Source organism: Ascaphus truei, chromosome 1, assembly GCF_040206685.1.
Source record: "Ascaphus truei isolate aAscTru1 chromosome 1, aAscTru1.hap1, whole genome shotgun sequence".
In the NCBI taxonomy this organism is placed as follows: domain Eukaryota; kingdom Metazoa; phylum Chordata; class Amphibia; order Anura; family Ascaphidae; genus Ascaphus; species Ascaphus truei.
This window is the reverse complement of record NC_134483.1, coordinates 199,050,136-199,074,493: the sequence shown is the minus strand read 5'-3', so window position 1 is coordinate 199,074,493 and position 24,358 is coordinate 199,050,136. Positions and strand designations below refer to the sequence as shown.

Sequence of the window (24,358 nt, the reverse complement as noted above, 5' to 3'; positions counted from 1 at the left end):
TGAAGAATAAACTGTGCCATACAGTCCATTTTTTTTTTTTTACAATATGATATTATTGGGGGATGACTGAGAGAAAAGCCACCAAATGATCCTCTATAATGCTAAGAACCAGCAACAAACAACATGGTAACATATTTTAACATGAAATAAAAAACGGTGTTATTCTGTACGCAGGGAGTCATCATACATGTATTCAGATGTCATGAGACATTCTTACGTCAATTTGTTTGTCTATTTTGTTACACTTTGAAAGTCCTATTACATTTGACCATTTCATTTTCCAGAACTTTAATTAGACAAATTCTATTAGGGTGTAATGCACAGTTACATTCTACAGTGAGTTGGAATTGAACTCAAAAGTGGTATTTTTTTTGCTCAGCTTATCCTTGCAGCGTGAAATATAAATCTATTTTTATCACTAATTGTATTAACCAACTTTCAACTCTTGTGCTGCAGATTCTGTGCTTTGTACTTTACACCCAAATGTACATTTCATGTGCATTTCCCCTTTGTTATACAGTCATTTAAAAACCAGAATGACATATATATTTGATCTCCACAAATAAGGCATCTTTTTTTTAATCCTAAATGATCCGTGTCATTTTTTATGTCCATTTACATGTGTTAATGTTACTGTAGTATGGGATGCTATACCTAAATAGCTTTTCAATGCTAATAATCTTGATATTAATAAAGATCACAGTAATATTATGTCCTATATTTCAATGTATTTCTACCTTTATATATGTTTGGAAACGTAGATTTATAATACAGGTATGGCTGATGCAATCTATTTATTCCTGCAGTACTTCCAAGAAAATAAAGTTTGTCTAAATGATTGTTAGAAGTAAAGGGCAAATCTGTGTACAACATTTCATTTTTATCCTATCAGTCCTACAATCTCCATGCAAACTCATGACTATTACGCTCAACAGCCACTGTAGTGAGAAGTCAAATGTAAAAGTGGACCATAACTTTAGTATAATATTAATCAATTAATAACATTGATAACAGATTTAGGTAAAATACAGCATGTATACGTTTCTTTGTACAGTAGACTCTGTTTTGGAAAATGCTGCGTTAATGTATTTGTTACAACCGTGTTATTATTTTCTTTTTTGGAAGCATATTACACCTTTCTCTACTTATATTTCAGTTAGGTCTAAAGGGGCGTTAGCTCTTGGTTTTACTACAGTAGCTGCAACTCATAATAACCACCCCGTTTAGTTACAATGATCAGTTAAATCTAATCTACAGTATATGGAGATTGATGAGTAAACACCAACAGATACAGGTGTATTTCTTTTCAATACAGGTTTTCATTTAAGAACATCATGCGCTTTCTTTGTTTCAGATTCTGCTATGTTTAATTAGGTTCATAATTTCTCTATGTATATGATGTATTTTTTTTTAAATGACTTGGATTTATGAATTAATGTAGTACTTTTTAATCTATTTTAATAAATTATTTATTTGTTCTTTATATTACTATTTAATATTACAAGTTAAATGGCTCAGACACACACTAGCCCTTTTGTACAGTATAATGTTCAGTAGTATGGAAGGTTTTATGAAAAACTTTGAAAAGACCCGCCTGATCCCAGAGCAGAATGTAAAATCGGTGATCATTTGTAAATTCAAATAAGCACAATGAGATAATTGAAGAATACCAAAACAAGTTTCAACGTGCAGATATGACTGTAATAACAATGCCTGGACAATTTTCTAGGGATCTAAATCTTGACAGAGGCTAAGCTTAATTTATTTATGACACTTTACTGCTGTTCCATGATGTAGACCTGATTTTTCTCTTTTCTTCCTAGATGCAGCAATTGTTCCATGAAAATTATGAACACAACAGAAAAGGATATATACAAGATCTGCACAACAGCAAAATACATACAGCTATAACGCTGCACCCCAATAAAAGGCCAGCATACCAGTACAGGTTGCATAATTATATACTTAGTCGGAAAATTTCTGAATTACGCTTCCACTCCATCCAACTTCATAGAGAAAGTGTTTTGATGAGCAAACTCAGTAACACTGAGATAAGCAAGGAAGACCAACAACTCGGCATGATGCCATCTTTCAACAGATTTCAGCCTCGGGATCGGAATGAAGTAATTGAATGGGAATTTCTAACAGGAAAACATATTTATTCAATGTCTGCAAATGTTCCACCATGCCAGAATTTAAACAACCTTCTAAAGGTATCTTTGGATGACACTGTGATGCAAGTAATGGAAATGATCAATGAGAATTCCAAATCCAGAGGAAGGTTAATTGATTTCAAAGAAATCCAGTATGGATATCGCAGGGTCCACCCTATTTATGGGGTGGAATATATTTTGGACTTGTTGCTTTTATATAAAAGGCATAAGGGAAGAAAACTCACTGTTCCTGTAAGACGGCATGCCTATCTTCAACAGTCATTTAGCAAACCCTTTTTCAAAGAGGAAGAAGAATTGGATGTACAAAGCTTTTTGGAGAGTAATATTAATAGTGACTCCCAATCTTTCTCTTTCTTTTCCAATTCATTAAAAATGTTTTCTTCTCTTCATGTCACCAAGGAAATGAAAGAAAACCACGACAAGAAAATTCATTTTCTTGTTCCTCTCACTGGACGGTATGACATTTTCATGAGATTTATGGAGAACTTTGAAAAGACTTGTCTGATCCCAAAGCAGAATGTAAAATTGGTGATAATTCTGTTCAATTCTGATACAAATTCAGATTCCAATAAGCACATTGAGTTAATTGAAGAATATCAAAACAAGTATCCACAGGCAGATATGACTATAATAACAATGTCTGGACAATTTTCCAGGGGTCTTAGTCTTGACAGAGGCTCAGCGCAATTTGATAATGACACTTTACTGCTGTTCTGTGATGTAGACCTGATGTTCACTTCAGATTTTCTTCAACGATGCAGAGATAATACTATTCAGGGACAACAAGTCTATTATCCAATTGTATTCAGCCAATATGACCCAAAGGTAACATATGGAGGCAACCCTCCAGCTGACAGTAACTTTGTTTTCACAAAGAAAACTGGGTTTTGGAGAGACTACGGATTTGGAATCACTTGTATTTACAAAAGTGATCTATTAAACATTGGTGGATTTGATACCTCTATCCAAGGCTGGGGTTTAGAAGACGTTGACCTCTTTACTAAAGTAATCATTTCTGGTTTGAAGGCCTTTCGGAGTCAAGAAACAGGAGTAGTCCATGTTTTTCATCCTGTTCAATGTGACCCTAATTTAAATCCTAAGCAGTACAAGATGTGCTTGGGTTCCAAAGCAAGTACATTTGCATCTGCTGCGCAACTAGCTGAGATTTGGTTAGAAAAACATTTAGGTGTTGGATATAACCGAACTCACTCCTGACATGTCAACTTATTCTGCCTTCAAGGGGAGTTTACCTCATATTATTATTTTGTCATCGTTGTCCATAAACTCCTCTATGTTGTCTTCCAAAGGATATTTGTTGATCACAGACAAAAGAACTCTACTCATCACTGATATTTCAATTTTCTACTGAACATGGTGGGGGGTTGGGAGGGGGGGGGTCAATTTTCCCTGTTCCTGTATTCAGAAATGAGTAAACTCATGTCCAAGAGTTACCTGATTTTTAGGAGCACATCCACCGAGCACTGCCCCAGAAGACTTTTCTTTTTGGGCAGTAGGATGCAATATCAGTCGTTATTGTATTTGTCAACGTTAATGTGACACGAATATTTACTGGTAAAGGTACCACAAAAGTGCATTATGCTTCCCTTGAGGGAAGAGACTTGAGTTTTATAATTTATATGAAGACTTAAATATATAAACACTACTTTTCTTCATCTTTAGAATTTTTAAAGTAAACAAATAACTATGATTGTATCTTTATTTTTTAAAACTCAATTGAAGATGGTCTATCCATGAGCAACCGGTACTGGCTACCACGTTCCTAAATGTCTTATTTTATGTTCCAGTTCCCACTGTTTGCTCTTAATGCAAATGAACTTTAACTTTGTCCAGGGAACATGATTTAATCAAAATTCAAGTACTGTATGTTCTAGAAGCTTTTTTTGTGTGTGAACGATTGTCCTTCATTTGCTGGCAAGAAGATAAACTAAATGAACATTATTATTTATAATAAATAACAGAAATAACAGTTTTCTTTTTCAGAAACATGCAAAATGTGCTTTGTGTCTTTTTGAAAATAACTTAGACCACAACTGTTTTTTTTTCTTTCTCTCCATTGACTTTCCTCCTACTGCAGCTATACTAAATACAGTACATGCAGGAGTTGCATTGTGCTGCAATCCAGGACTCCCAATGCTGCATGAGTGGATATGGTAAACTAATGGGTGCTTGAAGGTGCAGTGTCACATAGTTGGTCCTCAAATAATCTTTTTTTTTTATTTTATTTTTTACAAGCTACATTTTTCATTCTTTATCATTTATGCTGATCACATACACTACTTAATTGGGGGAATTGACCATGCATTTTACATATACCCCCTTCACTGCCAGAAGAGCCAGCAATGCATTGCAAACCATTACTCTGGCAGTGAAGGCACAGTGTTAACAAATATAGCAACATCATGTTTTGTAGACAATCCTGAAAATTTGCACTTTTGTGAATTCTCTAAGAACTGGTCTGTAGAGTAACTGCACATTGCAGTCATTGCAATCTTGTTGTCACTGCAATTTTTGAATCCATGCAGCACTCTTCCTTAAAAATATATATATTATTGTGCGTTTCTCAGCAAAACTGGGGAACCTAAATATGCAAAGCTATTAACAAATATCTTCAATCATAAAAAAAAAAACTAACACCGCAGTGCAATGTTGCTGTATGGCTATTTTCAGTTAGCTGCCTTTGCAATATGTGTTACTAAGTGGGACTGCACCTTCACAATTATCTCCAGTTTTGATCAATAATACAGTAAAAAGATTATTCTCATATTAAACTCGTTGTTCCCTTCTCTACCTAAAATTAATGTTCCAGAAAAAAATGATTAATATTTAAAAAAATAAATTAAAAAAAATAACGGTGTGTCCCAGAGATTTTAACCACTTTAACGAGCAAAGGGTTTGTTACCATTATTCACATATTAGAGTGCAGTAACAAAATGACACTCTACTGCACTCTAATTTGTGAGTCAAGGTAGCAAACACTATGCTTCGTTGAAGTGGTTACATTCCCCGGCGCTGCTGTTGTTTCTTCGATATTGTGTCCGATATATATGAGACGCGGCAGGACTCTCAAGACAGCCGACAACGGGAAATCATCTGAAGAACCACATTTGATAAATACACGTACCTGCCATTATTGCTAAGGGCATCCTGCGAATGAGCCGGGTGAGCATCCAAGTGCTGCTGTTAGAAAATGTCAACAGTAAAGATTTGTAAACCTAAATACAGATGTACAGTAACAAAGGTTATTGCTACCGCTGACAAGTTAGGGTGGCATGTCCTGGGATATTCTGCATTTTCACTGCCATTGAATACTATGAAATTGAATATTGTGCGTTATGACGCAATATGTTTTGTTATCAGCGGGAACAATGAAGTCTTCTATTTCTCTATGTTAATCAGCTTTCATTTTCAGACTAAAAAATGTGTCTAATAGAAAAATGTACAATGAAAGGGGTATTGTGAAATTGAAGAAATGCCATGTACGAATAGATTAAGGGGGATATCTTGTAGCTACCTTAAATGCAGAATACTTACAATTGTTTCTCTAAATCAGTGTTTTTTTAAACATTTTTTTGGCTAGGGAACCCTATAATTATATTGTGAAATTCTGAGAAACCCCAAACCTCTCTAATAGCATATCTGAGATAAAATGCATTGTAAGGAGCCTCAACCCTCTGTAATAGCGCATCTGAGATCAGATGCCTTGTAAATAATTCTGTATTTGGTACAATTTTCAAATTACCTGAATATTGCAGGGAACCCTTTAGGGATTTTTGGGTAACCCAAGAGTTCATAGGAACCCCTGTTGAAAAACACAGCTCTAAACAGACACTAACTTTGCATTAATTGCGTATCAAATGGCAACTAGTTCAAGGCTCTCTGAGTATCTAGCCTGTGTTACTAGAAATAGATGTTGGAACTCAGGTATAGATAATAATACACAATTGAAAGAGTTTTTCCTCTGTCACGTTGCTGGGTATAGATATCAGGACACCAATATTGTTGGTTAGAAGCATTACCACAGGGTCTAAAAAAACTAGCATATATGGTCACATAACTGGGAAGTCACTTAAATAAAATAAAAACAACCTACTGTTTATTTGACCTCTTGTTAAGAATGGGGGATCCATACTATGTTAAATTGAAAGTAAGTGTGCAACTACTGTATGAGTTGCATTGAATTCGTTCTTATATTCACCATATGTTTACCATTTGTGATTGTGTGAAAATTTAGTGTATAATGAAATGTCTAGAGAAAAGGTTTCTGCACAGCATCTTAATGTAAATTACAATTTTATAGGCATAATTAGTGGTATAAAAGGCACGGTAACCTTTCAGAACAATAATTGCTCTTTTATGTGGTTACACATATATCAGTGCAAGTTTAAAAGGATCCCAGTGGTATAGAAAGTATGGTTGAGTCAAGAAATGAGATTAAATATAATGCTTATTACATGTTTGTATGATACTTGCCACCAGGTCTCTGTAAAACAAAGTATACTGTTAGAAAGGTACTAGATTGTACTTATATAGCAAATGTGTTTCTTATTTGAAACTTGCAAACATTTTATTGATTGCAATGTTAGTCTACTAAGACATTCCTCAAATGCTTGTCTCTGTAAAACCATATATGTGTTTTGAATATGTATTATTTAAGTTGTTATTGGTTACTTGCTGGTCTGGTAACTTATGCAAAACTATTAATGTTTCTGTTAATTTTATAAAATATTGCATTTTCCTTAAAATCATTGCACTTTTTGTGTTTGTAGCATATTTATTTAGCCCAATAAAACCTCTATATAGTCCTAATTTGCTAATCAACAGTGGACAGTTTCTAACACAAGATGAGCAGACAAATCTGGATAAGTAATATTTGAAGGAATAAATGGTCAGAAAATGTTGCTTCTTTGCCAATTTGAGCTTAGATCAGTAGACAACACATTGTTGTAATATAATTGTCTTAATGTATATTTCCTGGGATAAACTTCATTGCACCTACGGTTAGTTTATGTTGGTTCAAATGATGAAAAATACTTTTCTCATCTTTTGCAATGATGCAATTTTTTTTATTCTACCATAGCATAACTTTAATTATATTCCAATTCCATGAGTGATGTAGGAAATTATGGAACCGCCGGAAGCATCCTTGTCATGTTTGCTTGAGTATAATTGGTTTAAGAAAGCAATATATAGTAGTTGTTTCATTGACCAATACTGTATTGTATGAGGTTTATTATGAACATCAAACAACTAATTAAGGGTAATTTTAATCATAACAAACCTTTATGGTTTAATTCTTTCATTTATCTCTATCCATCATCCATTTATCTGTGTATCATCTATTTAGCTAACAGAACAAATTGTTCATGACATAAATATTTTAATTGAAGTGACTGAATTTCTATGGAAAGGATTGAGAGTTATTTATCAAAATACACATATGTAATACAGTCCTAGGACAGAGTGTCATTGGAATGATAGAAGTGCATTGTGTGGGTTTAATAAAAAAGTATGTACTGTCCTACATATTTAATTTGGGCTTGTTAATGGTTGTTTACACGTGTGGCTGACTGTGACTACCAACTTACTATGCAGACATTAATTGTCGTAAAAAAGAAAATGTACCCAGGTTCAGAACTTGACGCATCCAATTAATATTGTATGGTTTGTTTCATGCAAATATTGAGACAGAACAAAAGTTCCATAACTCGGTGCTGCAAAAACTTGGTTACTGAGATAGAGTTATAATATATGTATAAAATTGCTTGAAGAGGGGGTAATCATGGCAATATGGTGTGTGGAGGTGAATAACAAGCACAGGTATAATGCTCACCATAAAGGGAGGTATATGAAGTAATGTCCTGGTAGAAAAGACAGAAGACCACTGTATATATAAAAACAGTATCTTCTGATGATCCTCCTATAATGGACTGCCTCCCTGAAGCTTAGTCATCCTGCAATCTGCAATGAAATGTCCACCCATATTCACAACCAATGTGCAGTAAAGGAATAATATTACTCACAGTCTATGGCCGTCCTTCTTGTCTTGGCGTGCCTCACGTGGCGTGGAGAAACGAAATCGTAAGAAAAAACAGAGCATGTAGCAAAAAGTGGAGACGAGCTACAATGTAAACTGAAAAAAATCCCTATTTATTAATAAAAGGTAGCGTCATATCACAATAGACGTACTCTAACGCGTTTCACGCTAAGAATAGCGCTTCATCAGAGAGTATGCGTACTCTCTGATGAAGCGCTATTCTTAGCGTGAAACGCGTTAGAGTACGTCTTTTGTGATACGTCTCTACCTTTTCATTAATAAATAGAGATTTTTTAGTTTACATTGTAGCCCCTCTCCACTTTTTGCTGCTGTGCTCCATTTTTTCTTCTGATTTTGTTTCATGCAAAGACAGTAATAAAATGAGCACCAACAGTACATTTTTAGTATATAATTTGTCATATAAAAGAGAACAAGTGTCAAAAAAATGAACAAAATTAAATTGGGAGCATAACATGAACATTATAAAGGACACTGGCTTAGATGCACTAAACTCCATTAGGCAGCGTAATGTGAGGCTAACCTAAGTTAACATTGGGTTAATAGTAACCCTATATCACTAAAGACAATTCCATAACGTTGAAACAGCATTTCTCCTTGTTGAGAGCAGGAGAAACGGACAATAGAAATAATGGAATGTATGTATACGGTATATTTATTTTTATAGTGTCATCCATGTACATAGCTCTTTAAAGCAGTACTACATAATAATTAGAAGCAACAGAGAGATGATCCAGGGCTCCACGGATTTTTCAGCAAAAGAATTTATTCATGATGCACAACGTTTCGGCCTCACTTAGGCCTTATGCTGAAAAATCTGTGGAGCCCTGGATCATCTCTCTTGTTGCTGTATATCTGGATTGCTGCAGATAGGCCATCCCTGAACCAGGAGCTCCGGCATTGTGCGCAAGTATCGCATTTTCCTTGCATTGTTTTGGTGTGCTACACACCCACATACCTTTACATAATAATAGGAGACATCATAGGAATATGCTTTTCAGACATAAAAATAATATTAGAAAAAGGAGTCCCTACTCGAAGAGATTACCGTCTAAATGGTAAGTTAGGAGAATTTACAGAGACAGTAGGACGGTTTTATGGTGTGTGTATGCAAGGAGTCATGGTAATGCACACGATATGCACACGATATGCAAATAACATCTCCTATTCACTATCTTCTATTAAGGTTTCCGCAGGGAAATAATGTTACATTAGTGAAGTCAGAGCTAGAGCTGGCGGTACTCCCATGCAGACCTTGAAATAGGGTTTTTGGAAAGTCTTTATGGGTGTAACGTCAGTGTTAGCTATAGTATGACGAACACTATGGGACCTATTCTATAAGCCTTGATAACCCACTTATCAAGGCCTTTTCATCCAAAATGCCTACTGCTAGTCAGTAAGCCTCGATAAAGGCATGAATCGCCAATTTTTGCTGCCGTCCAAAACACATCGCCGGGTGCAGGTTCTGAAACTCGTGCAATTCTAGTAGCCTCGATTAGTTTATCGAGGCTAATCGCGGCTCTAGAATGGTGAGTTTCTCCAAAAATCCTCAATCCAGGAAAAGTTGGCATGAGGCTGGGGAGAATCTGCTGAGATGGCGGCGAGAGAGGAGTTTACTATCATTAATATCAGCACTAGGGGCCCCCGGCATGAATTCCATGCAATAAAAATGCATTTACAGGCAACTTCATTACCTTGGCGGCTAACTGCTAAGGCAATAAAGGGGTTAACTACCAGTGCCATGTTTATTGTGGGTAGTGGGGGTTGGTGAAGGAGGTATTTGGCCCTTGGTGGGTGTTTAGGCCTTGCGGGGGTGGGGGTTGCAGGTGGAGTTAACCCCTCCATTACCTTAGCGGTTAACAAACTAATGAAGGGGTTAACCCCTCCCATCCCGCTACCACCCGTAGGCCTAAACATCAATCCTTGGGGCTACTACCCCCTTCACCCAATCCCTCTACCAACAAAAAACAAAAATACACATAACAACCCTACTACCCACCCCCTCTACCCGCAACAAACCCCCCCTCCTCACCCCCACAACACATACAGTACAGTAAAGGGGAAAAGACTATTATCCAGATATGGATAATAGCTCATTTGCCGATTCAAAATAAAACATTAGCCAGCCAGCATAAATAAAGTAAATAAACTGTTCTACGTACCCCTGCCATCATGGTTGGTGTCCTCAACAGCATATTGCAAGTCCATGTCCACTGTTGTCAGCAAGAGTACATGAAAAATACATACTAATTGCCCCTAACCCCTAAATCACCGTAGCAATTAATAACCCGCTATAGTAATTAAGGGGTTAAACCACCCTCCCCCGTTACCCACCCGGGAGGCCTAACCAACCACCCCAGCCCCACAATACCCACCATCTACCGATTGATTGGCACAGTGGTTCATCATATCCATATAATATGGGCATGATAAGCCACTATAGCACTCAATGCTCATCCTAATAAAACTCATTAATGCCAAAAATACACAATAATAAAAGAAATACACAAGCACTTAAACACTCCAATTATAAAAGTACTAAAAAGCCTTATAGTACACATTAATAAAAAAAATTATATCATCAAAACAGCAAAATAATTTAAAGTATGTTATTCCAAAACATAAGAATATAATTAAATAAACACCTATCCAACCAATTAAAAAAATAAAACCACTAGCCAACAAAACTATTAATTAATTTAAACCGCTAACAACCATAAAAGGTACTAAAAACAAGGCATCCAAATTCCAAACAGTGTAATCAAAACAATAAACAGAAATCGAAAAAATAATAATCAATTAAAACAAGCATTTGCCAAAAAATGCATTGCCTGTCACTGTATTTATCTGTACCCTAAAGGGCCACAGATTAATACATTAGCAGTCAATGGGCAATCACAAACATAAAAATAAATACAATAACAAAACGTAAAAAAGGCATTTACATACATTCAATATTTATCTTACCTTTAGAATTCTTCACCCTCCGAATCTCGGCATATCAGGAAGCTCTCGACCCGCGGCGTCATCACCCGCAATCCGTCTCTATCCTCCTTGAAGAACGGCATCATGTACAAAAATCTTCTTTCTCCTTATTCTATCTTCATCTGTCCTTCTTTTCTTTAATCTTCTTTCTTTCAATCCAAAACCCAATGTTAAATCCACAACGGATGTTGTCTCGTCATCTTCTTGAGCTAAGATGAGACGGAACAGGCCTTATATAGGGCCTGTGACATCACATTTTAGGGTCAGATGGTTCAGCTCCAATCCGATTGGTGCTATATCATGTGCCCGTCTCTTTTTTTTTTTTTTAAGGATGTGATGTCACATCCAAGGGAGGTACGTCACATCCTTAAAACCACATGTCTCATATCACATGGTATTACCGCCAATGGGATTGAATATAATCCTATTGGTTCCTGCACCATGTGTTATGTCACATTAGTTAAAAAGGATGTGACATCACTAAGGGAAGATGTCACAGCCTTTAAACTAATGTAACATCTGTTGTGGATTTATCATGGGGTTTTGGATTGAAAGATAGAAGATAAAAGAAAAGAAGAAAATAATGACAGATGAAGAAGGAGAAAAGATGGAAGAAAGCAGATTTTTTTTACCTAATGCTGTTCTTCAGGGACGATGGAGACGGATTGTGGGTGATGACGTCGCGTGTCGAGAGCTTCCTGATACGCTGGGATTCGAGGGTGAAGACTTCTAACAGCAAGATAAATATTGAATGTATGTAATTGTCTTTTTTCAGGTTTTTTGATTGTATTTATTTTTATGTTTTGGATTTCCCATTGACTGCTAATGTATTCATCTGTGCCCCTTTAGGGTACAGATAAATACAGTGACAGGCAATGCATTTTTTGGCAAATGCATGTTTTTAATTGATTATTATTTTTTCTATTTATGTTTATTGTTTTGATTACATTGTTTGGAATTTGGATGCCTTGTTTTTAGTACCTTTTATGGTTTGTTAGCAGTTTAAATTAATTAATAGTTTTGTTGGCTAGTGGTTTTATTTATTTAATTGATTTGTTGTCTAGTGCTTTTATTTATTTAATTGGTTGGATAGGTGTTTATTTAATTATAATGTTATGTTTTGGAATAACATAATTTAAATTATTTTGCTGTTTTAATTTTTTTATTAATGTGTACTATAAGCTTTTTTGTTCTTTTATAATTGGGGTGTTTAGGTGCTTGTGTATGTCTTTTTTATTGTGTATTTTCGGCATTAATGATTTTTATTAGGTTGACTATTGAGTGATATAGTGTCTTATCATGCCCATATTATATGGGTATCATGAACTACTGTGCCAATCAATCGGTAGAGGGTGGGTATTGTAGGGCCGGGTGGGTGCTTAGGCCACCTGGGTTGTTAGCATGGGAGGGTGGGTTAACCCCTTAATTACTATAGCGGTTATTAATTGCTGCGGTGATTAAGGGGTTACGGCCATTATATTGGTTTTTTTTATGTACTCTTGCAGGCAATGGAGGACATGGACCTGTAGAATGCTGATGAGGATGCCCTTCATGATGGCAGGGGTAAGTAGAAAGTTTTATTTACTTTATTTATTTATGCTTGCTAATGTTTGATTTTAGAATGGGCAAATGCACTATTATCCATATCTGGATAATAGTAATTTGCCCATTACTGTACTGTATGTGTTGGGTGGGAGTGTTGGGGGTAGACGAGGTGGGTAGTAGGGCTGTTGTGTCTATTTTTGTTTATTGTGTTTAGAGGGATTGGGTGAAGGGGGTAGTAGCCCCAAGGATGGATGTTTAGGCCTACCAGGTGGTAGCGGGAGGGGTTAACCCCTTCATTACCATAGCGGTATAAACCGCTAAGGTAATGAAGGGGTTAACGCCACCCGCTACCCCCGCACAAGGCCTAAACACCCACCAAGGGCCAAATACCACCTTCACCCACCCCCGCTACCCACAATAAACCAGGCACTAGTGGTTAACCCCTTCATTGCGTTAGTGGCTAGCCGCTAAGGTAATGAAGCTGTTTTAATACAAATTTTAATTCAAGTGTACATGAGCAGGAGTCTCTGCAGCAGAACCGCATTGATTTGAGGTCTGGGAACCCCCTGCTTCCCGAGATACAGGCCCCGTTATGGGATGCCAGTAACTCCTACAGTATGCATTTAAATCCCACAGTCACGTGACACGAGACATTTAAATGCAAAGGAGATACTGGCACCCCATAACGAGGTCTGTATCTCAGGAAACAGGGGGCCCTGTATGTTATTTCCAGCGTTATTTCTCTCTACACTCCAGAAAAGCCATACTTTAGGGTCTGAATAGGAGACACACCAAAACTTACATATGGAAATATGACATTAACTCAGGGAACAAAACATCCATTCCTGTTTTAGGTAACATCAAAGTATGTGCACTGAGATAACACCGTTACAGAATCCTCCTCCCCCTCAATTAAAAATAAAACTACCCAACCCTCTACTTCTAGGGTAAGCACTATAAACTTTGTACTGTTAGGGTGTAAAGGGTTATTACTTAAACACTGACTTAAATTGGAGGTGCCATGCGATAGTGCCAGACAGACACTGGCGCTGTTTAATGAATAACCCCTTTTGAACCAAGACAAAAGTGGTGCAAAGTGAAAAGACTTCTTGAAAGTAATACCATTTTTTTTTTCACACTTATGGTGTAACTTTTTTGCCCCATTATTGCATCATTTTAGCTCTGGTGCATAGGCTTCATTGAGTATTACAGACAGATGTAGCCAGATTTACTATCCTCTGAGCCATTGATTAAAACCAAAATGCTCTGACTCCAGGACAGTAAAAGCCGTGGCTGCCTGCGGGGGTCTGTTCTTTCCAATGGGACCTCCCACCGAGAGATTTTCTGACACTGCGGTCAGGATTAGATGGGTTACCAGAGCAGCAGGAACATTACGTTTGTAACATTCAGTATACCATTGTTACTGTTCTCATGGCCATTATCCTGGACCAACAGGCTGAAATCCTTGAGTCATCTGCGGCCCCCCAAGAACAGTAACTTTTGTGGCCCGGGAGTATTAAAGCAGTGTTAATTGTTCCAGGTCAGACAGTCCTGCGCAGAGGAGTCCCAGAGAGATAAACTCTCTCGGTAACCGCTCCGACTTGGCTTGCTTCCTATTTTAAAAAAGATATTCACCTGACGCTCACTGTATGTGTGTAAGGTGATCAAAAAACCTCGAAAAATAAAGTGAATAATAATAAGTGAATATTACTTCAGTAACCAAAGTGAGAATAACCGGTGGAAAACCATACTGTATATATATATAATATGATAAAATATATAACCAGTTATCGCCACTCTACCCTTGTTGAACCTTCCTTTAGGGTTCTTACAGTGATAGTTCTTACAGTGATAGTTTGCAGGAATACGGGGAGCGCAGGTAACTGGAAAAATAAATACAAATATGGTGCAATATCATATGATACAAGTGAATGAAGTGAAACAGTTCTCACAAAATGCACACTCACAATATGGAAGGAGTCATCAGGCATCAACTCTCAAAGGATTTGGACCAATGTTTCTTTCCCCCCACATGGTAAGGCTCCAGTATGTCAGTGCATAAGAATGCAAATGTGGTGATCCAACATTTGTGACGTACGACCCCCTGCTTGCACGCGACCTGCATACGGGACAAGGGTTAATACTGACGCTCGCAAGCGCACCCACTCTTCACCTCCGCAAAGGTCCGTCAAATGGACAATATCCCCTCTTACAGGATCAAGGATCAATACACAACCCGCAAGCTGCCTCACTCTTCACCCTCAAGAGGTCCCTCAAATGAGTTGTATCTCTCCTCAAGCCGTCCCAATATACCACCGCCACGAACAGCACACAAGTGAGCACGTGACTTTAGATATGCATCCAGGGTTAATACACACAGCTACTCTAACCAACCCCCCTTTCTCCTCTTCAAGGAACCAGCGAGTTAGTATTAACCTCTACTCAATTGCACATCATAACCATCCACTGCCACCACCTGAGATTATGCAGATATGATAAAAGATCTTAGACTAAAATATCTGGCAGGGCCCCAGGTCCCTGTTTATTATAGGAAAAACTATGCACTGTAACACAAAATCAGTTTTAGTAACATGTGCCCGAATTTAGAAAGTTATTCTCTCCATCGTGTGCAAAGTACTTTCAGAGCCCAAAGCATTACTTATTAAATGTTTTAATATATATATAAAAATACAGTGCTTGAATTACAGAAAAGGTATTACAAAATAGACATCAATTACAATATAAGGCAGAACAGCTTCTTAAAATAAAAGGGGTAAAAAAGAAAATCCTACAGTATACAGTACATTACCACATGCTATGGATTTTTGCCAGAGAGGCACTGGTTCAGAGGACGAGTTCTGCCATGCTATCCAAACATGCCCCTGGTCAGATCTGACTTTTAACAATCTCCCCCAGACTTAGATACAATACTTTCTTAAGGCACCGTCATAAGCCCACCCTTTCTACAGAATACTTTGAAGCTGCTCTTCTTTGATTAAAACAATTGACACCTTGAGTGGGCTATCCAGGATGGACCCCCGCCCCAAGTAAGTTCCTTTGAAATTCGGAGCAGACAGAAACAGTCCTGACCAGTTTCAAACCCAGCATTTGGTATTTTGTTAAACAAGTGTAGCTCATTAACCCCTCAAGCACCAAAGGGAATTAAATGACCCAGTAGCGCATGATATTATCATGACACCATGTAAAAATAGAGAAAACAGCGGGATAGTGTAGATGGTACTAGTAGTGCAGGGGTGAGCAATCTTTTTATGCCGAGCCCCCCTTTTTATCCATGAAATTTCTCGGGCCCCCACTGCCTGATGTAATCAAAATCACATGGAAAAAGAAACCTTTATTAAACGGTATACAATGTAAATTCAAATATGTCTAAGGCTGCACATATAGTGCCCTGTACTGTATATATGATGTCACCCGTCGCCGCTAGCAAAAGTTGTATTTCGCTTTGTGGCGGCGCGGACGACCAGGCCATTGATTGGTTCAGGAGCTGTCACATGAGGCGAGAGCCCCTGAAAAATCAAATATTGCCGGCTTAAAAAAATCGCGTCGCCACGTCACGCTTACTATAAGCGCAGGCGGCGGCGACAATGCATTTGTTTTCGGGCGACGTCACGTCGCCGGCACTATAAGCGTAGTCTAAATACTTACATACTTCAACAGCTCGCTCTTGCAAAATTAGGCCGGCGTCCACGCTGCCGCTGAGAGCGGTGACATCACCAACTCTCCAAGCATGAGCTCAGAGTGTCCTGCATAATTTTGCAAGCACGAGCGGGGAAGTGTTTACACTTTTTTTTTTATTATTTCTGTACATTCATAGTATGATTGATATAGCGGCAGCCTACCCTTTCACTTGCAGAGGATCACAGCGGAGCAGGTTGCCAGCAGAGGAGAGCAGGAACACAGCGCTATTGCAGGGCAGACACCGGAAGGAGGGGCGTTTGACATCACAGCGCTAGGCGTGCTCCTCCCCCGTACCTCCGAATCACGTGGCCGCCATCTGCACTATCCTGTTCGGCCGCCCGCACACATCTTCTTGGCCGCCCGCCCGCGCACATCTACTTGGCTGCCCGCCCGCACACATCTACTTGGCCGCCCGCGCACATCTTTTTCGCCTGCGCACCCAGGTGTTGCCGCACGCGCCCCGCCTAAATCTTGCACTGCTGCATTCAATCATAGACAACACACACACAGCACACATACTCAATCACCACAGACACACACTCAGCCCCACACGCACACAAACACACACACACACACAACCAAACCCACACACACACAAACAACCCCACACACACACACAAACAAACACACACACACACACACACACACAACCCCCCACACACACACAAACAACCCCCCCATGCACACACACAACCCCACACACAACCCCACACACACAACCCCCCACACACAACCCCCCCACACACCCCCACACACACAACCCCCCCCACACACACAACCCCCCACACACACACAACCCCACACACACACAACTATACACACACACACCACCACCACACACACACACACACACACACACACACACACACACACACACACACACACACACACACACACACACACACACACACACCTGGTGTGTGTGGGGGGAGTGGGGGAGGGAGTAACTAAGCCTGCTCAGGTCCCCCCATGTGCTGCTGAAAATGGGCGGGTAACAGACAGGAGGAGGAGGGCTTGTCTGTGTGCAGGGAAGGCCCTGCAGCAAGGCCCCGCCCCCTCTGCAAGACACAGCAGAGAACTGGTAGCTGCCTCAGCACTGATTTTCTCGCCACCCATGCACAGCTCTGTCCGCCCCCAGGTTTCCCCGCATGCTGCCTGCGCCCCCCCTCAATTATCTTGGCGCGCCCCCCAGTTTGCGCACCGCTGTGTAGTGTATTAACAGCAAAAACAGTAGGTGCAAGCCAAATACACATTCACATTTTAAACCATAATGGTACGCATTTGAACAGTAGCAGATGAGTACCGTGGAGGTACAAATCCAGTCTCACAGTTAGCGGGTGTCTCCGACGCTCGCGTCAGGGAACTGGAACTCAATCAGCTCCTTATACGCTTGGATCCTCCGCCTCCCCTCCCATCTCGTAACATAGCCAACGTGGTGCCGTAGTTTCTTCCAGCTCCACTCTGCTCTGACTCCGCGTTTTGCTCGTTGCTTCGTCAGCGCCCATCGTATGCCACGGAGAACAACTTCCAACTTGCAACATTGTTAATACTTCAGCAACTGCACTTCCTGAAGTATCAACAATGTTGCAAGTTGGAAGTTGTCCTCTGTCCGTGACGCACTGTTACTACACTAGTACAATCTGCACGATCCTGCTGTTTTCTCTCTTTTTACATGGGATCACCACATTGTATTGTTATGCACTGACATGCCCTGTGGGGTGAAAGAAACATTGGTCTAAATCCTTTAAGGGAGTTGATGACTGATGACTCCTTCCATATTCTGAGAGTGCCCTTCTTTCACTTGTATCATACGATATTGCACCATATTTGTTTTTATTTTTCCGGTTACCTGCGCTCCCTGTTTTCCTGCGAACTAGCTTCATATTGGCCCATGTGACACAGAAGCTTTAAACCCCAGCCGGAGGGTCTGCTGACACCCGTCTACAGAGTTAAAATGAATGGGGTTCAGCTCTGGAGACCCCCTGCTTCAAAACTACGTTCAAAAATAATAAAAAGTGCGAGAACTGCATTAAGAGCTGCATGTGAAGACAGAAAAAGACTGCGTCTTAAAGACTCGGGGTTGGCCAGGATGATTAAGGCTGTCGCATTCAGAAGCAGAGAACCCCTTGCTTTATTCCTGCTGGGAAAAATACTGTGCCAGGGCCACGAGAGTGATAGCCGTGAGGTGGCCACAATGCACTCACTCTCCAGTCACACTAGCCGCTCCAAATAGCGGCACTGAGGACAGTAAATCTTGCTACAATTGTTGTTGTGACATCACGTAGTGTCCCATTGTCATTGCAACGCGGCATCATTTGACGCTGCATAGCCATTTTCACAGGAGCTGCAGGGGAGACACACAAGTTGCAGTAAAATGGCAGGAGGTGCCGCACCATGCCACCGCATCCCGCTGCAGGTAAACTTGCGAGCGGCCTAATGGTTAGTACATTTTTCTAGATATATATAATGTATATATACTACATAAATACAAAATAGTTAACCCGAAGGCAAACAAAGAACAGCACTCAATAAGTAATGCTTAGAAAAACCTGCATTCAATAGATACACAAGTACATAAAATCCAATTTTATGTGCTTGTGTATCTATTGAATACAAGTTTTTCTAAGCATTACTTATTGAGTGCTGTTCTTTGTTTGCCTTCAGGTTAATTATTTTGTGTATACATATATATATATATATACATATACATATACATGTGGGTGTCAGGGGGCCGTCGGGTGATCCCCGTGGGTGTCCAGAGGCCTCCAGATGGTCCTTATGGGTGTCCGGAGGCCCCACAGTGTTCCCCAGGTGGTCCCCGCAGGTGTCTGGGGTGTCCTCCTGCGGGTGTCCAGGGGTCCCCGCTGTCCTCTGGTACCAATCTTGTGCCAAATGTTTTTTTGACAATACTTTGAAATAAATACACCCCCCTTCCCTCCCTCCCCACTAACACATACAGCACAGTAATGGGCAAAATTACTATTATCCAGATATGGAAAATAGTGCATTTGCCCATGTAAAATAAAACATTAACCAGCACAAATAAAATAAATAAAACTTCCACTTACCCCTGCCAGCCTGCCATGATGAAGGCCGTCTTAGGTGTTTGCCGGTGCTGTAAGGGTCTTAGCATAGAGCTCCCTCTCGGGTAGATGGTCCTGCCTGGCGGGCTCCGATACGTCACTTCCGTTCAGTTCTGATACGTCACTTCCGGTCGCGGTTGTGTGAGTTTCTGCTCCAAAATCTCTCCTCTCAGGGCGGCTACCACTCTACGCGTTTCGCCAAAAAGGGTGCGTGGCTTCCTCAGGAGGACATGGACGGTGATGAGGATGAGGACGGCCTTTTGGAGCAGAAACTCACACAACCGCGACCGGAAGTGACGTATCGGAACTGAACGGAAGTGACGTATCGGAGCCAGCCAGGCAGGACCATCTACCCGAGAGGGAGCTCTATGCTAAGACCCTTACAGCGCCGTCAAACACCTAAGATTGGGACTTGAACAACACACCCAGGAGGTAGCCCACGAGGGGAAAGAGGCCTAGAAGACGGCATTCACCGCCGGAGGTGGAGAGCCCCAGAGAGTGGTGGTCCACACAAAGTCACACCGGAGGAGGCGGGTGAGCCGGAAGCTAACAACTTTCTCTCCTTGATCACAAAGATTGTGATATATGCTTAAACCACTTGTTTTCATTGTAAGTGTTCATTTTTTAACCCCATAAAGTCGAGTTTTTTTATTGTACTGGTCTGCACTATGGTTATCTTTTCTTTTGCATACACATTGCTGCTGAGCTGAGAGTTGGAGACTCCACATCCCTGGTTGAGAAATCCTTCTAGCAGAGACCATTGTGTGTCAAAACCGCTTGATTTTGACTTACATCTTGTAAGTAGGCAACACATATGAGCCAAGTTCTGAACATAGGATTTATACATTAGTTTTAAATACTGTTTGCACTTAGATTGTTTTTGTTTTCTGTTCTATTTCCCTTCATGCTCCCCCGTGATCATCGTGCGACATGGTACTGCAAGCTTCTGGGCAGGAAGAGTTGTCTCCTATCGGGGTGGTTTTGATAGGGGATAAACCAATAGAGAAGGCCACGGTCCATCCGGAACTTGTCCCATTCCCTCATGATGACAGCGACCATGTCGGTGGGAGCATGCTTCACTAAGGAAGCTTTGTTTTCTTGGATGGCCCTACATATCGCTTTGGCCACCGGATCTTGCATCTGGTGTATCACTAATACCTTCCACCTCATTATGGTATCTTACATGGTGGACATACCTTTTGGGTAGCAGTAGGCTGCAAGAAGTGCCTTTGACTGACACCCCAATGAGTCCGCTACTCTGAGTTCAGTAAAGGCTACTTTGTCCTCCCCGATAGTCGCTGTGGAGCACATGGCCCTAATCCCAGGAAAAGGAATTTCTTCCCACGGCCATCGTCTGGCGTTGCTCTCAGTCCAGGCCTTCGGGACAGAGCTTCGGCTCCGATGTTCAATGGCCTTGGCTTGTACTTCAGCGTGAACTGATAGATAGGGCAGTCAACCACCTTTGGCATCTAACTTGGTGGAGGTCATGATATATGTCAAAGGATTATTGTCGGTTCGCACTTAAAAGGAAACCCCATAAAGATAATCGTGTAGCGTATCTACAACAGCCCACTTGAGTGCTAGGAATTCCAGTTTATGGACTGCGTAGTTCTGCTTGTTCGCCGTCAGATGGAGACTCACATATGCTACCGGCCAGAGGCCGGCAGGGTATTTTTGGTGTAATACCTATCCCAGCCCTTTGAAGCTGGCATCCACGTGTAGGATGTACGATTGCTCTGTGTTTGCAGAGGCCAAGACAGGGGCTTCAGTGAGAATCTTCTTCAGCCATGTGAAGGCCTTCTCGAAGGCGGAAGTCCATTTGTCCCCAAACGGTGTTCGCGTCTTTTCCCCCGAGACTCTTCTGGGTAGATCTTCAACAGATTGTTGAGGACTTTGGCCTTGCTTGAGTACCCCTCTACGAATCTTCGGTAGTATCCACAAAATCCCAGAAAGGATCGTAGGTCCATCACATTGTCTGGGCCAGTTTACTACGGCTTCGACCTTAGCGGGGTCGGCAGCCACTCCTTCTGTGGACACTATGTGGCCCTCATAGGTGACTGAAGTGCGGCAGACATGACATTTGTCCAAGGACAACTTCAGGCCTTCTTTCCCCAGTTGATCCAGAACCTTCAGAAGGCATTCTTCATGCTCTTCTAACGTTCTTCCGAACATGATGATATCGTCCAGATAGACCAGATAGTCTTTTCCATTAACCTCTGGAACATTGCAGGTGCACCAGCAATGCCTTGGGGTACGCGGGGGAACTGGTGAAAACCCAGGGGGGCAGACAAGCACTCTCTTCTCCTGGTCATCGGGGCTCATGGGTACCTGGTAGTATCCAGACATCAGGTCCAGAATGCTGAACCATTGACTGCTTGATAAGGCGCTGAGGATCTCTTCAATCCACAGCAAGGATTATTGGTCCGGAACCGTGCGACGGTTCAGGATGCGATTGTCCACGCATAGGCGCATGGATCCATTCTTCTTCCACACTACCAAAATAGGGCAAGCATATGGACTGCGGGACTCCGTTACTATACCCGCCGTCTCCATCTCCTTCGGGACGTCCCTCACATTCTCCACATCTCAGGGAGCTATGCACCTGGAATGCTCCCAAAATGGAGTGGCATCTTCAATCGGATCGGATGTTGAGCACTCTTGCTGCAGCCAACATCCATCTCACTGGTGGAGAACACCTCCTGGCATTGTGACAGCTTGTCGCTTAGCTGTTTCTTGCACTCTGCGGGCAAGGACAATTCCCCGAAGTCGAACTGCAATCAGGGAGGGGCTTCTCACATGGTAGCCACGTCGACATGAGTCAGGGATTCTATTTGGGCTCGGGACATACCTGTACCAAAGCTCCCATTTCCATGGGGTGGGTTTTGTTGGTATTGAGCTGCGGTATATCCAAACGCACTTGAATCACACCATCAATGCAGCACACTACGTGTGCAGCAGTGTGCACACTACTAAGGCCCCACAATTTAATCTTCTCTGCCTACTGCATAGGCACGTGCTTGAGTTGCAGATCGTTAAATGGCCTGTAAATGATGGTCACTTGGGACCTGGTATCCAGCAAGGCTGAGGAGTAGATGCCCTCCACTAGTACTCGTATTATGGCCATAGTCCCCACTTGATTGTAGGCATCCAATTAGGGCTCCTCTTCGGAGTTAGGCGCAGGGGCACTATCCGAGGATGTGGATGGCTGTTCTGCCGACTGCACGATGAAGGCTATGGCACCTGGGGTGGAAGTGTCTGACTTTGGACAATCCCATGCAAAGTGACTTCTTTGTGGCAGTTAAAGCAATGGTTGCTTCGGGTCGCATTGAAGCCAGGGTTAGGAGCCGAAGTCCAATACATTGAGGGGGTCTGTCGTGAAGGACCCTGGGGAGAATTTTCCACAGGATTCTCCTTCGCATTAGACTGCTTGGATGAGCTGCTTTACTCTCCTCTTTGGATGATCCCCGGGGATTCTTGGGAGTCTGGAACTGCAGGATGACCTCTTGATCTTGTATTTGATCCATTAAGTCCTCAAAGTTAGGAGGATTCTCTGAAGGGAGAGTGCAACAGATCCTGGCTACAAGGGGGTGTGTAAGCAATGCTCCCCACAGGAATTGCTTGGTTCGATAATCATCTAGATTAGCCACTCGGATGACCTTCTTGTTGAGCAGGGTCCACAGCCCCAGCTGCAGGAGCTTCTGGAAAATGCAAATGATTTTCACTTAACTCATTGCCGGCAGTAATGATGACTACTCTCCATCAGTAGGTAGGATCCCACTTGCGGCCTAGTGGCCGGGCTCCGGCTATACTAGGAAACCGCCTTAGGGAGGTGCATACTTGATGTGGGGGTGTGGTGGCTGGGACATCCCCCACCGCGACCACGTGGCAGAGAGATTCTTGGAACTCCATGACCCACTGACAGATCTCTTGTTTGGAGGGTACGAATATGGTTCCCTAAATTTGGTTCTGCTATCTCGGGCACCTCAGGTCTGAATCTCAGCAGCGCCTCCAAATGTAGCCCCCTTTCCCTATGTCCAATAGAACTACATGGGCAACTACACGTGCTGCTATACCTGTTTGCTCACAAGAGGCCTAAGACTCCACCTCTGGGAGCCTGGGCTGAGCTCTTTCTCCTTGCAGTGCATGCACAGATGCCCCCGGCCCACGTTGCGCATGGGCAGAGGCCCACAATGCGCATACACAGATGCCCGCGGCCCATGTTGCGTATGCGCAGAGACCCACAATGCGCATGTGCAGATGCCCGCGGCCCATGTTGCGCATGCGCAGAGCCCGCGGAGCACATGCGCAGATGCCCGTGGCCCGTGGTGCGCATGCGGCCCACAACCCCTTCTTCTGCGCATGCATTTAGTGTAAGCTCCATGCGGACTAGAATGCGCGATGGGAGCATGCTCAGTAGTTCCGTTACGTCACCTGCGTTACTTTTTTTGTTACAGGACAAGGATTTTTTTCCCATGAAAACCCTGTTGGTGCCATCAAAGAAGTTTAACTTAAATAAACCAAGGCCGCAAAGTGTGTTATGCTACATAGTGCAGGCTAACAAAATCTTCAAACCTGTAAATGTTCACCATCATTTACAGACAAATCATGCTGCTTTCAAAGACAAGCCTTCAGCATTTAAGAGAAAACTGAATGAGTTAAAACAAGGGAAAGATAGATTGTTTGCTCATGCATCAATAAATGAAAAGGTGCTGGAAGCTTCATACCATGCAAGTCTTCGAATCACTATTGCAGGGAAGGCTCACACTATAGGGGAAGAACTTATTCTGCCTGCAGCTAAA

At 41.5% G+C, this 24,358-nt stretch overlaps 1 protein-coding gene across 1 annotated transcript in view; it reads left to right on the top strand.

The window, feature by feature from the left end:
* Window positions 1-6,891, top strand: part of CHSY3 (chondroitin sulfate synthase 3) — a 369,759-nt gene extending 362,868 nt beyond the window's left edge. The window contains exon 3 of the mRNA XM_075600151.1: window positions 1,824-6,891. Coding sequence (XP_075456266.1) covers window positions 1,824-3,389 — 1,566 coding nt within the window. The 3' untranslated portion in view covers window positions 3,390-6,891. The remainder of the gene's footprint in view (window positions 1-1,823) is intronic.
* The last annotated feature ends 17,467 nt before the right edge of the window (window positions 6,892-24,358 follow it).